Genomic DNA, 15,994 nt, shown 5'->3' on the forward strand with positions numbered 1-15,994 from the left:
TTGAAAAGAACAAATGCATATAACTATATTGATAAAATGATATTTAGATAACGGTAATAGTAGGTAACAGTAAGGCGACGTAATGTTCAGAGCACGAAAATAGTTTGAGCATCTATTTCATTAATTACCATTTACAGTGTCGCAAGATATATGGCATAACATCAATTAATTAGATGTCATACGATATTCTGTTCGATGTGCAATTTGCTGGTGTATCATCTTTCATATACACATTTATCGAACATATTAGTAACATTATAATTAGTGGTACGTAATACGCTAATTATATCACTAACGATGTATTATTCCAAGTTCAAATCATTCAAAATCAATCATATTCACGAATTCATTATTTAATCCTCTTACACATTTACTCGGTTGAAAACAGCAGAACTAATTTCGCAGTAAGTGCCTTTGCAGCGTCGTGGTATTTACTTTGAGTTGAGAGTCAGCCGCAATGTAGAGAAGCCAGATACGGAGTCACTAAACCAGCGAGGGGACTCGATAGTCCCTATAAAACGGCTTCCTAAAATTAACGGCACGAACGTAATTTGTCGGACGACTCGCTGTCCGTTCGGATTAAAATCTAAAGTTCGTAAGCGGGGTAAAGCGACCGAAGACAGCCTGGCTTTCGTCGTGGCGTTTTCCATAAATTTTCAAACGACTATTCCGATAACTGCGAGCGCCCTTAAACAATCCTGGAAACAGAAGTCAAATTCGGGATGCGTTTGCACTGTAAATTTTACAATTGTCAACAAAGTTTGACGAACAGAACGTTAAAATCATAGAGAAGATGAATTAGAGAATTTAAATTCAAATTGACGTTCGGGGTATAAATTCATTAAAAGATCTTTTCCAGGGGCCCCAAAATAAACTCTTTTACACAAACGAGACATGTGAATCAAGAATTTATATATAAAATAATGTTTTCTAATGTAAATCGATATTTATCCGGATTCACACAATTATTTGGCCCCCGAATGCCGATTATTTTTTATCTCAGCGTTTCTCATATTGTTCTCAGTATAAGGTCTATCTTTAATGCTGTCAGTTAAGTGGCCATTAAGGGAAACTGGTACAATCAGAGATAGAGGAGAGCTCGTAATAATCATAGCTTGTAATAAGCTGGTCGTCATATAATTGAAGTGCAGTGACTGTTCGCCGGACTGTTCGCCAACTGTCATCACTAAGATAGCGCGGCATTGTATCGAATAGCGGCAATCGGGGTTCAGTTCTAGGATAATGAAGATCGTCCGATACTAATACGAAGAAATAACAGATTCCTCGTGTCGCAGTCGCTATAGTAGAAATAATCGATAATAAATTTTATTTGCTAACGTAGCTAATGTGTCTCATCCAGGTTTAATTTATTTCAGTAGAAGTTATTCTAACGAAACACGTGAAGTTGAACCAAGTAATGCCTTTTTACTGCGAAAAATATTCGCCGAAGGAAAACTCGCAGCTTCGTCAAGGAACCTATCCTGGAAAAATATCATATTTCGGAGATGTTATTGCGTACACGAAACGATCGGCTGCGTAGTGCGTTATTCTACTTATGGGATACTATAAAAGGATACACCGTAACGCCATTGACGACGAAACAAAGTGGATGAAGCGAACCGAGACATATCTTTGTATCCTATTCTTAACGTTTCCCGGTCGTTTCGTGCGTTAATAGCGACTATTTCACGTGAACGGCATAGAGATAGAATCGAAATCAACACCAGTTTCTGCTTTATTACGGCAGTGTTGTAACGTGCTATCGATTGTTATACACTTTAATCGGCGAAGGCTAACAACGACGAGTATTCTACCCGTTGCTATACTTGCAGGTCGCAGTTTGTCGGGTTCTCTTTGTTTTTAGCGGTGTTTTATTTCCCCAGTGACGTTTCGGTATTTTTCATTTTATAACGATTCCGCGTTGCTTGCCTGAGATGAAATAGGCAATTTTACGAAGGCATCATGCAATTTGTGACATATAGCCGGGCATCGAGACGCCCGCTTTCTCGGTAACTATTTTCGATGCCTTTGTACATACCGGAGCTACTTTGTTATTTATGGTACGCAACATAAAGGGATGCCGCACGTTCAAAATATATCCGATAGAGTAGGTACAATTTAGCGAAGTATCGATAAAAGCAATAAGCAAATTGTGTCAAACTTAATGATTATAATTACATTTCGTCATGAAAAAACTTTTTATTTTATATATCCCAATATCTGAAAAATAAAATACAAACTTTAAACTCTGGACTATTATGTCCAGATAGTAAAGTTCCGATAAAGAAAGTTTTGATGGTAGATATCTTAATTAAAAGATGAAACCATGGCTTATTAGAAAATCATAATGTTTTCATTCCTTTTTTGTTCGATTTATCTTTTTCGACAAAGAAAGTTGAGAATTTAAAAAAAAATTTACGTTTATACAAACATAAATAGTTCTTTTTTACCTTACAATTTTTTTATTTCCTCAAGTCACGATGCTTTTCAAACTACGTCTAAGCATACTTATACAGGATGAGTCAACGGACATTTTCTACTCCGTTTTTTTTTTAATCGACTAGTTTGTGGAAAATATGCTGAAACACGTCAATTATGTTGTTAGGGAAAAATTTTCAATTTTTAATATATTCCAAATGTTACTTCTCGAAAAACAAGATACAGTAATGAGAATTAAAAGACCTGTAAAATGATATGTCACATAATGCCTATTACCATTTAAGAGTTTTGAAGAGGTAGCTAAACCCCCTTAAATATTAAATTTACATGTTTCGGCATATTTTATTCGCTTCCAAGAAGCGAATAGCATTCGCAAGAACATATTTATGCATCGCTTCCAAGTAAAGTAGATTGGAACGAGACTTGAATGCAACAGAGGATTAAATACAGTTACGTTTAATCTATGCGTGGAATCGATTGAACTCTTTAGGATGATATCTGTAATAAGCCGGCTCTTATTCCTGCAGCGCACGGCAATTGGATAAGAGCCGGTCTGACTTCGATCGAGCGAGTGTGTACGTGAACGACACGCACATAACGAGGGGATCGATGCTCGCTCGTGACGTGCAAGCGATGCAAGTTCTTAAGCATCGCGGCATCGCCCGGCAATTGAACGTCGGTCGCGATAGTTTATCAGAGTTTATCTCGCAGCTTCTTTATAACCGCTTTTATCAGCGACGCTCTTAATGATTGTAAAACCGACGATGTATCTTGTCGGTGACCTCGCCTTTTTGCGTTTCATGATCAGTCGCGTCGAGCGTACGCGTTGAAGTATCGGGACGAAACATAGTTTGACTTTTTACACGATAAGCAGGAGACGTGTTCTATCCAACATGCACGCTTTTGAAATTTTAAAATAAGCTCTTTTTCCAGACGCACAGTCGAGAGATAATGCATATAATTCTAAAATATTCTTTCCCGCGAATGATTTACCTGGTATTTATCTGAAAAAAAATTGTTTTATGGGAGCATAATTATATGATAATGGCAAAATGGTTTTTCAGAATCTATTTAATCAATGTACAAAATGGGTAAAAGAAGTAAATAGTAACATAAAACTTTTTCCTCTGTTTCTTTATATATGAAAAAGAATACAATAAAGTTTAAAATAATTGCAGTAAGACAAAAAACTGCAAAATAGACGAAGCCGTGGGTCAAATTCGACCCAACCTTACCATTAGAGGGTTAATATTTGAATTTCTTGTTTTTAATATTTAGTAAAATTATTCTTAACTAGGTAAATAAAATCGTCACAAATGAATGATGAAACTCTTGCGAAGACTCACGTAATTCACTTTAAAACTAAGTGTTAAAAGATATTGGTAAATATGTAAACATTTATTATTACCATATATTTAGAAACAAATAATGATATAAAACTGTATCTTACGGGTTGATTATAGAATGAATATGTCATGGCGGAATAAAGTGGCAGGCTCAAGGCCTGTATGTACGAATAATGCTATTTGATACACGAAAGAACAAATAGCTATAGGAGTTATTGTTCTATATGCATAACAGTTGATATAGAACAGCAAGCAATGCATTCGATGCACTGACCGTGTTTGTGTGGATCGAAACAGGACGGGTCAAATCTATATTATATGTACGTAACTTCATACATATACGGTTTACCAAAAACCAAAAGGTGGCTGTAAAATAATTTTATTATCTCGTATTTTTATTTCTTTATTTCCTCTTTATTTCCTTAATTTCTTTAAATTATATTAATTATTCCACAATTTCACTGAAATTGAAAGAGATGAAATAGATATCCAGCCAATAAATATATAATTTTAATTTAAAAATTTTTTTATTCTTTTTCAACACTTAATAAACTATAAATTGTTTAACAATCGAATTTTATATGGATTTCAACGAGGTTACAGTTGAAATCTGGACAATGTATACTGTTCTTTTATTAATTTTCTCGTTATTTTTTAACAATTTAATTTGAAAATGTAACTGGAAAGTGTATAACGCTGTGAAACCATCTCTCTCTGTGAAAATTTTGCGGCTGTTTTTTGATCATTGCTATTACGGCGAACGTTCGCGTGCGCAGCCACGCCGCCATTTTGCCATGATAGAATTATCACGATGATCGAGTTAAGTCCATTCGTGTAACTTTGTTAATGCGATAACGGGAACCGCTGCTCTCACGCAGACCGTAACTATGTGGGCAACGAGCAACGTCTCACCCATGATTGACACCACTGATTAAAATCCAATTGAGAACTATTAATGAAGCTATCAAATGACAAATATTGTACAGGCGCGAAAGTGGATAGGAGTAAACAAAACTCGGATATAGCTCTCTCCTTGTGTAGACAAACAGGAAAGCGGGAAGCGGCTTCACGGATAAAGAAACACATAGATAATAACAATTTAAAATAAAATGTTATATTTGATACAAAAGACATCATAATCGCAATATTACAATAAAACTTAAAAATTTTATTAAGCTAAATACAAAATTTCTAATAAAATTGAAAATTAACAGTGTTATAAAAATTTACATTCGAGATTATTTTAACTAAATTATTTTTTTTTTAAATAAATTTTTTAATGGAAAAGATACTACCAGGATGTTGATATATAGTAATATCCAGAAACTGCAAAGATCTTTAGACAAATACGAGAGACGAAGTATCGCTTTATAAAGTAGTTGAAGATAATTTTAATAAATGGTGGCATCTTCATGGGCCTTTCATGAGCGAGATCTGTTGGCGTTTCATTTTAGGTGGAAGAATCGACCATGCTCACCATTACAACAACGCTTATCGCGCCCTGGATGAGACCCTGGCACTGGAGGAAGCCGTCGAGGCAGTTATGAAGGAGGTCGATCTCACGGAAACGCTCCTCGTGGTAACGGCAGATCACTCGCACGTATTAACCCTCGGTGGACTGGCGACGCATCGTGGGAACCCCATATTCGGTGAGTTACCACAAGTACTTTGCCCTTAGTGCACCATATCCGCGCCCGAAATACATAAGGCATTTCTACTTCTTGGAATAGATGCACCAATAAGTGAATAACTGGTTAAAATAATGAGAGAGAATGGTTAATTAAAAGCTATATTTATAACTTATCTTCAGCTATAAATAATAAAATTTAAATTTTCAAACAACATCGAATTTGTTTGAAAAATGTATTATTTAAAATTAGAATAAATAATTTGACGAAACAATAAGTTGTCTGTTAAATAATGTTCTAGTTTGTATTGACTTTTGAAGTGTGTAACTATATTGTTTTCTATGACAAAAAATAAATGTAGATTCAGTAATTATTTATCAACTATCAATGATAATTAATAACTCATTATTGCACCTATCTTATTTTTATTCTACAATTAAATTAGATTGACAATAAATAACTAAAAGATACAAATGAATAATGAATGAATATGTTCATCAACACGGTTTTGTTGCGTTTTTGTCTGTGATTGAACACGAAATATTTCGAAGTTTTATAATGTCTTTCATAACGCTTATCTCGACATCTGCTTCTCTCTCACTCGGATGTTTAATCATACACGCGTTAGGGCGTGAATACGTTATCTGTGCGCGTTAACAAAGTTCGTACGATCTAGACGGCCGGTTTAGGCGACCAGTTTCAAGTGCCGTAACTTTCCTCCGTCAAAAAAGAAAGCGTCCTTCCCATTGTTGTCTGGACTTCCAATATCCGGGAGGGATGCGCCGGTAACCGACTTTTGACCCGAAAAGCAGCCTCGTAGGAAACATTATTGGATCACACGCGTGAATTAATCGAATGAATTGCCAGGGCATATCTATATCATCGGCAGAGCCTAAGCGCAGCTTACATGTTTTCTTCCATTAGCCAATCTAGCTCAAACTAAAGCGCGATGTTTTACGATCTAATTCGACCACAAATTCTCGGCAAATTTGACGAATAGTTTTGAAGACGTTGATTGCGCGTTTCTTCACTAAAGTTGAAAAAATAGGCAACAAATAAATAAGGATAATAGCAAACAAATAAGTTAGTTAGTATGACCAGCTTTTAATGACACGTAAATGAAAGAGAACTATTTGTTTAAACAAAATATGATATTTGAAAAGTTCCATGTATGATATTAAGATTTTGTAATGTAGAAAATGTCTTCACTTGCAAGCTGCAGAAGAGTTGGAGAACTATATTGGAAGGCAGGGATATTTCACAGGAAACACCTGCATGGCTATTAAAGACACATCGAGTATTTTAGATTTTACTGGCCCGCTAGTCAAGCCGAAATATTTTCACTTTGCAAAATGGTACCGCACTATAGGCTATAAGTTCTGACACAAAAATGATGCATAGCTCGCGCAGTTATCTGGTTTTAACATCTAACGGACAGTTCATTGAAATTCTATCAAAACTTACGCTTTGATGGATTATTTACTGTTACCGGCTACAACCAATTTTCTGTGACGTCCCGATAAAAGCGGTACTTTGTACCGGAGGCTCCTAACCGGCAATATTTCCGCTAGTGCAGTATTTTTACTAAACTTTCGACATATTTTCGGAGAAACGTGCTATTTGCCGGCGAACGAAAGCGTCGTGCGAGCCGCGCTTTATGGAGATCGTCCTCCGGGACGGCCCGTCCCCTTTCGCTCCCTTCGATCACTCGTTTCCTCCGCTTTTGCCGACCCACTATCCGTGAAGTAAACGGCGAACGTACTGATCCGCGGCGAACGATGCGGAAACGTTCGATCCGTAAGCAATCAAAAGTGAACTCCGTTCGTCCGTGACGAACTTCTTTGCGAGTTAAATTCGGCGTGGCCGCTGTCTTTTCCCTCTGTCGTGGTGCCAGGTGTTGACCCCGAGATTCGCAACGATTCGGACGTCAACGCCCATGTCGCAATCCAATACCGAGTAAGCGACGCGAGCTCGTTCCCATCAAGTGGAGGAGGGTCCGTCCTTCCGGCAGGACAGTTCCGGATTCAATAAGATCCAATCTACTTGGACAACTTCATGACGGAGTCCGTCCGTCGGTTCGCCCGGTTGCGGTTAAATTGAATCGCCGGACGGCTTTTTCGGCCGATCGTATACGTGGAGTCGCAAAGGGTTCACCCGTCTCGTCCGTCTGAGAACGGCCAGTTGAAAAAAGGAATAACCCCAAGGGGTGTTTGTTTTCCGAAATTTGCAGATTCTGAATTTTTTCATGCGTTTTGTACTTTGTTTTCGCGACATTGTCGGATATCCTGTTGTCCCTGTTGAGAAATTAATAATCTATTTATAGTCGATTCGCATGACTTCGCAAGCTCTATCACGAAGGATTATTGCTTTACGGAGCGTACTGTTGCGAAATACAAATATATTTGATATACATACTTTTATTTATCGTATTATTTTGTATATCATTTTTTTGTAGAACGCGTTCCTGCGCGAAGTCATGCAAAAACCAACGGAATAAAAAGCATGTGGTTTCTGAAATAATCAGAATTTATATTTTTATTTTAATTTTTAATAATTGAATTTTATATAGGTTAATGCAAAAGATTTGTCATATTTGCCGAATAGAGTTGAAAATAAAATTTTAGCAAAATCAAAATAAAATTGCCCCCCCCCCTCCCACGAGTTTATGCTCTTTTTCTCATATTTTTGTCTGAAGAAGAATTTTTCAATTCTTTTTTCAAACAACCAGGAGTTTCTAGCTTTATTTAATACAAAGGTTGATAAAAAACAACAAATTATTTTGCAGTAACATATATATATATATATATATATATATATTTACCTAATAAAAATATCTGACATTTGAATTGAAGAGAAGAGCACATGACCGATAACGCAAATCGTTTATTACATGGAGTGCTATTTAGAATCGGGGAACTATTTTAACAAAGGGATGCACGTTTATGCGAGCAGTGCAATAATTTTTAAGTCCATTGATATTGCAAGCTTGCGTCCCGTAAATTTTCCAACCGATCCACGATGAATTTACTGGAATTACTCGAGTGGAAGATATCCAATAATGCAATCCCTCATCATGATTATGCTCAACAACATTCCGTATGATTTAATAGAAATTTATATATATGCTTGATAGCGGACATAATCTGAACGAGAGATAGCTTTGTTAATTAAACAGATCGCTCGCTATGCAACCCTGCACTATGATCTGACGAAGCTATTTCGCAATCGATTAGAAAAGTTTTTAAAATGGTTTGTAAAGGAATTTTTGTTTTGCTCGATTTTAGTTTAAAGTTTAAATAAATAGTACAGATGACTTAACAGTAAATTAGGATTAATATTAATTAATACTTATCAATTTTTTAAAAGTATTTTTCAAAAACTATTAGTTTATGTGTTTACACGGAAGAACGGTTTTGCTGAAGTGTCAAAAATTTAGTTAGATACAGATCTGGAAATAATTTTGTTACGCCATCAAAATAATTATAGTAGGTCACTGAAGTATGATGGTAATGCTGTAAAAAATTTTGACATCATAGCAATCAGTTTGAGTGTTCTACAAAATTATTTTGATGGCGCAACAAAAATATTTTTAGATCTGTATCTAACTAAATTTTTAGATACTTTAACAAAACCGTTCTTTCCATGTGTAAGTATATTACTTTTTTATAATATAAAAAGGAGTAAAGAAGTTGATTGTATTTTTTGTATGAGTGAAGAAGAACGGCATGAATGTGTGACATAATATTCAATAATTTACTTTCGTCACTAAATAGGAAATATTATACATTCGGATAAACGAAACAATATCGATCTATTATTTTGGGAAGTAATTTATACTCTGCGCCGGTCGTTATATAATCGATACATCTCGCAGAAAGGCTCGCGCCGGTTCCACTTTACCCGATCGCGTTGATTGCCATCAATAAATAGCGGTTGCCGAACCGACGAATCTCGCAATTTGCCCACTGTACCGAAAACGCGGTATTGGACGCTTTTAATTTTTGGCACGTCAAATTTCGTTTGCATTTGTAATTGAAAAAAAATCGGGTAACGCTATATGAGCGTATCGGTGTCACCCAATGCTGTGGACGGCGCGCCAATGCCGGCATACCGGCACTTGGCTCGAATTAGATTCGATATTGTGCGATTGCGCTTCCAAATTGAAACCGCGAGTAATTTCGTATTCGAGGATCGAATATAACACTCAGAAATTCCGCCGGTGCTCTGCAGTTGCCCACTCAATATCGTCACGGAAAAGCTATAAAACTCCGCATCGTGTGAATCACGTGAAAAAGTTCTCATATTTCTTATTTAGGCGATATAAATTCAAATTTGTCATTTGATCTAAATAAAGGCTCGGAGTTGAAAGGCTTAACACCGTCTTGATCTATACGGCAACAGCGGTCTCGCATCACCTCGGCGAAACGTTTGTCGCGTCGAAATTCCGGAACGAGGTCGCACGAGAGTCTTGCACATAATAAAAGTAATGAACGTAAGCAGAGACGTTAAATCACGCGGTTGACGTGCCGCGTGAAATACGGTCCGTAGGAAAACGTCTGATATATAGGGATCAGGTTTTTGTCTCGCAACGTTCCGCGTCTATATCGTCGCCACGGTTCAACGACGTAAACCGAAATGAATATGCAGTCGTTCTTATATTCGCTTCGGGCATTATAATCGCGGCAACGAGTATTCCAGGTGAGACCCGACCTGGGAGAGAATTTAAAGTGAGAATAACGAGAGGGACGGCCGTAGATTCGGGGCAACGTAGATTTTGCCAGCGTTGCCGCGAATACCAAGTTGCACGGACGCAATGTGCATAAATGTTTCTTTTTCACAGGTAGAAATATTTAAATGGCCATTGTAACATCTGTTTAACAAGTCGCTACATTTTTACCGTTTACCACCACCTAATCATTGAATTATCTCTGTTCAGAGTAAAGTGTACTCGGTACATATAAGAACACAATCACTCTCTTGCCCCTTTTGTTTTTGAAGCATATATAACGCGAGCTCGAATATTATTTGAAAATTATTTAATATACATATCAATTAACAAGTAAAATGCGCGCCGCACGTTGTTGAAAAATTCGATCAATTATCACGCCTCGGATAACGCTCAGGTTTACCTTTCAATCTGCATTTCTCCGATAACTTAGTTATTTCACTGATCAGATCTGTAAACATCGTTGTTCAGACATTTGATTACCGAGCAACAATAATTATATATTTTAGATATAGCTTATCCAGGGTGTTAAACAAACATATACTATATTTTATAAATATGATTACCTCATCGTTTGTAGCGTTAACGTCATTTGACTGTTTGGAATAGAAAGAGCCCGATTAAATCAATGGAGCGAAGTGAATGATGTATTTTATCGAAAACTGTGTGATATTGGTGCCACTGTAAAAAAGAAACACAATTACGTTAATACAACAAAGGGTAAAAAAGTCGCATGATTTATAGAAACGTATACCCTTGTTGTTTATGTCATTTTATTTTTTTTTATACTCTGCAACGATATCTGTAATAATTACATGAATATCGTACTTTTTGTTTCTTTTTCCAGTAATATAATACATGTATCATATGAATTACTAGATAGCAGTGATTGCTTATATAACATTCTATATAATAATAATAAAAAACACATTAGAGATGAATAAAAGTAAATCAGAAATAAATGAAAAAATATTTAAAGATATAGGAATAAAGAGATTGCAAAAATAAATAATAATTTTTTTAATTTTATGTTGTACATGTATAATAACGGATGATAGCGTATTCCTTCTCTAATTAGCACGTAATTAATTTGCAGAATCAAATAGACTTGTGATCGATTTCTAGCTTTCTGGCACGTATTTAGGCTTGTAAAATATAGTACTGAAGCACCGCTCAATATCCTCGACTATCAAGGGAAATTCGATGTAATCGACCTTCTCTGGCAGTGCTATAAATTACCGCTAGTGACGCCGACTGTCTCCGTTGAGAGATTAAGATGGTTCATACTGCTCGGAATATTCATCAAGAAGAAAATATCTGAAAAAGCTAGCATATTCGTTCGTAATAATATATTTGAATGCTGGGACTCTGGCTGAGTCTGTCAATAAAATTGACCCATCTAATTTCTATATCGTTACTTTTAGTTCCGCCATTACGAAATTTTACGGAAAACTGAGGGAATACTTTCATCAGTAAATTGAGTAAGAGTACCTAATATCGTACTTAACCATTTGAGCCATTTGAACTATTTGAAACTTCGAGCTTTTACATTTGTAGCAGTGCATTTAATACATGAGCTAACTTACCATAGTTTCAGGCGAACAGGAACAGTACGTAGTGTGCGTTATTAAGACAATTTTTTCTCAACTATTGTATTTTTTTTTTAATATACGCTAATGCACTGTAGTTTTCTGTTCAACTTTTCCGCATTACCTAGAATTTTTATGTTTAACTGGATCACGTACGCGAGATAGTTTCCTCTCCAGATTCTTTCGTCGAGAAAATATCAGAATTACTGAAATTTAATGTGTCACGAAAAATGTGTGAACTCTTTTGCGTAATATAGCGTTTATAAATGTTCGAGATACTCTTAGGAGGATTATTTTTTGGGGATTAAGGAAAATACTATCATTAGCCATTTCGCGTTCTTGCGAGGAAATAGTCGCGGAGAAGCCGTAAGCGTTCAGGACGAAGGAACGAACGTTTCGGCAAAAAAACAAGATAGAAAAAGCAATGGAAAAAAAGAAGGCAGCATAGATAAGAAACGAAGAGAAATGTACGAGCGATTCACGCGATACAGCGCCTGTAAAGGTTTTTATTGCTGGCCGTTTATTAAGCCGCGTTACTTCGCTCACGCGAGTATATTTGATGAAGCAATTAAAGCACGCGCCGATTTGAGATATAATTTATTTGCCGCAGAGTTACGTAAAGTTACGTGTACGCTCGCGCGGGCGATTCGCGCCCGCTAAGAACTTAATTGCATTTACGCCACGCTGACTAGCGCCGATATCGGTGCGGACTGATTTAGCGTTCTTAACTCGCGACCACTTACGGGATGAAGTTCCGCGCGGAGAAACTATTTACTTTGTACGCGTTACAAGTGTGTACTTTCGTCTTCTCGGTTCTTCAAGATATATAATGAGTACCACGAGACAAAGTGACGTCCATTTCTTCAGAAACATAATTTTTCACGAGAGCTTTATTAACGCGAAGAACTATGTTTTTCGCTGAAAAATGAAGAGATTTGTACAAATTTATTTTTGGACAGTGAGTTCCAGATTTAGGGTACAACTTGCAATTAAGATGGTGGATTGCGAAGATTTATTATTTCGATATAAAACAGAGAAAACTCACCACCGCGCTAATGACGTAATTGATATCGCGTTTCCCGTTCTCGCGCGGTTACTTGCTTGCTCCATATCAGAATAAATTAAAATTTCCTAAGTAGTTAACCCGCTCTTGAATTACGTCGCGAGGAATTGTTTGGAAGCCACTTGGAGTTGCTCTCGCCAACTTTTTTAGTACGGTTGTTGGCGCTTACAAGCCGATGTAATGCGATACGTAATAACTATAACTCTCTTAATCATTCTACATCAAGATGTAGCACGTTAAGGAGCAAACTTGAAAAAATCCACTTTGTACGAGTTCTGTACTCGTCGTGAGTCTCTTATTTTGATGAGAGATATAAAACTTGTGATTATTAAAAAAGTTGTAGCGAAGTTTTATTTTCCTTTTTATTTATATATCGAAGTAAGATCTTAATTTATCATATTATTTACCATTAAGATAAGCCGATATGATACATAAGAACTCTCGGCTCAATCACTTTACCAATAAGATATATGTAAAGCGATGAAGAGTAAACCTGAAAATGTATACCTTGTACAAATTTTGTAGTCGTTATAAGTTTCTTTTGAGAAGTATAGAATTTGATTATTAAAAAAGTTATAGCTTGTAGTTTTAGTTTTGTTTTTATTCGCAGACTTATATATAATGTAGCAAGATTTTAATTTATCAAATTATTTAACATTTAAGATTAAAGAGATTTAGCTAAACAAATCGGAAAGCCGTAAGAAAGACGTTGCCGAAGGCAAATTGAAATATCATTATTTCGACGCAGCATTGTGTTTAAGTTTTAATTTTCGAATTAGTGCGCGATAACCACGTGCTTTCATCGACAGACGCGCTTGAATTTCAAGCTAAATGAAATAAAGAAATTTCTCAAGTTCTATTTTTTCGCCGTTCTGGCCAATTGAATTTCGTTCACGTTGCACGACAATGCTTTTGAGCGTGCCTTTTAGGCACGAGCGGCAGCGCCAACAGTTTTGCTTTTGTTCGGAAGAGTTTCGACTAGTTTTGCTCGTGGAGCAGAGAGAAATGGTGTTACGCTTAGAGATTTTATCTTGTTCACCCTGATTTCGCTCGCGAGACGACGGTCGAGGCTACGCGGCGGTACGCGCCTCCAGTTTTACTGGAGTATGCAAAGCGAGTTCTTCCGCTTTCTTCAACGAGGCCGTGATCGCGATCGTTAATAAAGCAAGAAATATTTCTCTTAACAGTATTTTCCTTCCCTTGAGGATGTTCCCTTTGGATAGCTGTAATCGAGCAAAATTTAATAATTCACGCAGCTATCTCATTTCTAAGATATACCTTGGAATTATTATCTCGTATCTCGTATAAACATGTGCAAATGCATAGAAATTTATTTCACGTTACAGTTAAAGATGATGAAATATTTAGCAGTTAGATAAATCAGAAATTATGCACTTTCTGCATTTCGTATACATACATGTCGTATACACGATTTTCATATTTGATCTACGAAAGCAATTTTCGGGAAATCAAACACCACTTTTTTAAACTGCTTATTAAGATGAAAAAAAAAACGCTTTGTCGTAAAGAAAGAAATTTTTATTCTGCTCTTTGTGCGATACGCCGATGTTGCAGTGAAGTTGCATTGAGTTCTCTTAATGTCTTTATCTTGAGACCTGGTTGTGTGCTCTTCTGTACGCGGATCGCAGGCAATAACCGACGATCGAAACCGACGCATTTGAATCGCACGTCGTTCACCCGAGAATAATGTGTTCCGTTGTCATAAAAATGAAGCGTTTCCACGGGGGGTGACGCACGACTGTTGTTGAGCGCGCGCATCAGTGCGTACGCGTAACTACTCATATAAAACTGCTTTTTACAACGGCGATTGTGGCAAAGACTATAAAGAGGTCCGCCGCGCGATTTCAGTTAGGTATCCACGACGATTCCGGCGGCTCCGTTACGGTCGAACGGTATCGCGTAAAACGCTGAAACTTTAACCAACCAGTTTTCTGTGCACAGTTGGTCGCAGCGCATTCTGATCAACAACGTCACCAATTTGGTCGAATAATTGAAACGCGTGACTCGCGCTATCGAAACGATGAGCCCCGTTCGGTTCACGAGTCCGGCAATTTTTATCATCGATTTTACAACCGTGAAAAAACATATTTAGAAACAAAACCAGTTATATCGAGTTTTTGACTAAAAACTAAACCCAACGAAAAATTGACAAAAAAAGGAGGACAAAGGGAAAATAACGCGTGAACATTTTTATTGATTGTATCGCGTGTATGTAATATTTAAAAATATTTTAAATAGTTAGTCTTTATTGATATTTATAATCTTTTTAGGTTTTTAAATAATTTAAAAATAATATCTGATATCTCTATACAGATTTGATAAAATTGAAGTCGTTATGTTTAAACATCAATAAAGAAATATTTTTGTAACGTATTGTTATATTTAGAAATATATGTATAACATTTCTCCGAGGAATTAATATCGAGCCTTTTTTATTTAATTTAAATGAAATCTATTAACACAGGAAATTCACGTCTGACAACTAATTGTTGAAAAAACAGGGAATTTTTAATTCTTTTTTTTTTTTAGTAGATATCTCAATTTATATCAACTTTTTTCTTTTTGATTAAGAGAATCGTAGATAAATTTAAAGATCTTGTCTGTAACAAGTACGCATTTATAATTATCTAACGCCAATCGAATTTGATCACATTGCTGTGAAGCAGCTTGGTTTCCGTCAATTTACTCAACTTTTGCGCATCCGCGTTGGAGTATCCGAAATGTAATGAAACGGAGTACGACTAGAAATAGGAGAGAGAGAGGAAGATTCTTCTGTCAGTGTCTCCCAATTTAATTTAATTGCAAACCTCTTTGGAATCTGATGAAAAGTTGTAAAGAGTCTAAATTCTACGCTTTTATTTAAAGTTGCAAAATTATATCCGAAGCAAGTAATTACGATGACAATCAAATAAGTTAGAGATTGTGACTTCGACATTTTAGTCAGATCCAATTGAAACCAAAATCGATTCAAGTTAGGAAGTGAAATTGAAAAGTATCGCGTATTATATTATGTTGTACTGTATAACGTTCAGTCTTTTTATTTATCAGTTTTATCACTAACAATTTGCCGTCTTGATTATCTGCAGTGTAATTTTATTTATAATTTTCAAAATCTTTCTCGCAGTAAGTCATCTTTATCACGATTTTACGGAATATCGTTTGAGAGATACTGTTCAAGTTGA

The 15,994-nt window shown here is 36.1% G+C and overlaps 1 protein-coding gene across 2 annotated transcripts in view; it reads left to right on the forward strand.

The window, feature by feature from the left end:
• LOC139814276 (alkaline phosphatase) overlaps positions 1 to 15,994 on the forward strand; it is a 172,638-nt gene that overhangs the window by 135,072 nt on the left and 21,572 nt on the right. For both annotated transcript variants that reach the window (XM_071780425.1, XM_071780426.1), the window contains one exon: positions 5,240 to 5,434. In XM_071780425.1, the coding sequence (XP_071636526.1) occupies positions 5,240 to 5,434 (195 nt within the window). The remainder of the gene's footprint in view (positions 1 to 5,239; positions 5,435 to 15,994) is intronic.

This window comes from Temnothorax longispinosus, chromosome 6, assembly GCF_030848805.1.
Source record: "Temnothorax longispinosus isolate EJ_2023e chromosome 6, Tlon_JGU_v1, whole genome shotgun sequence".
Lineage (NCBI taxonomy): Eukaryota > Metazoa > Arthropoda > Insecta > Hymenoptera > Formicidae > Temnothorax > Temnothorax longispinosus.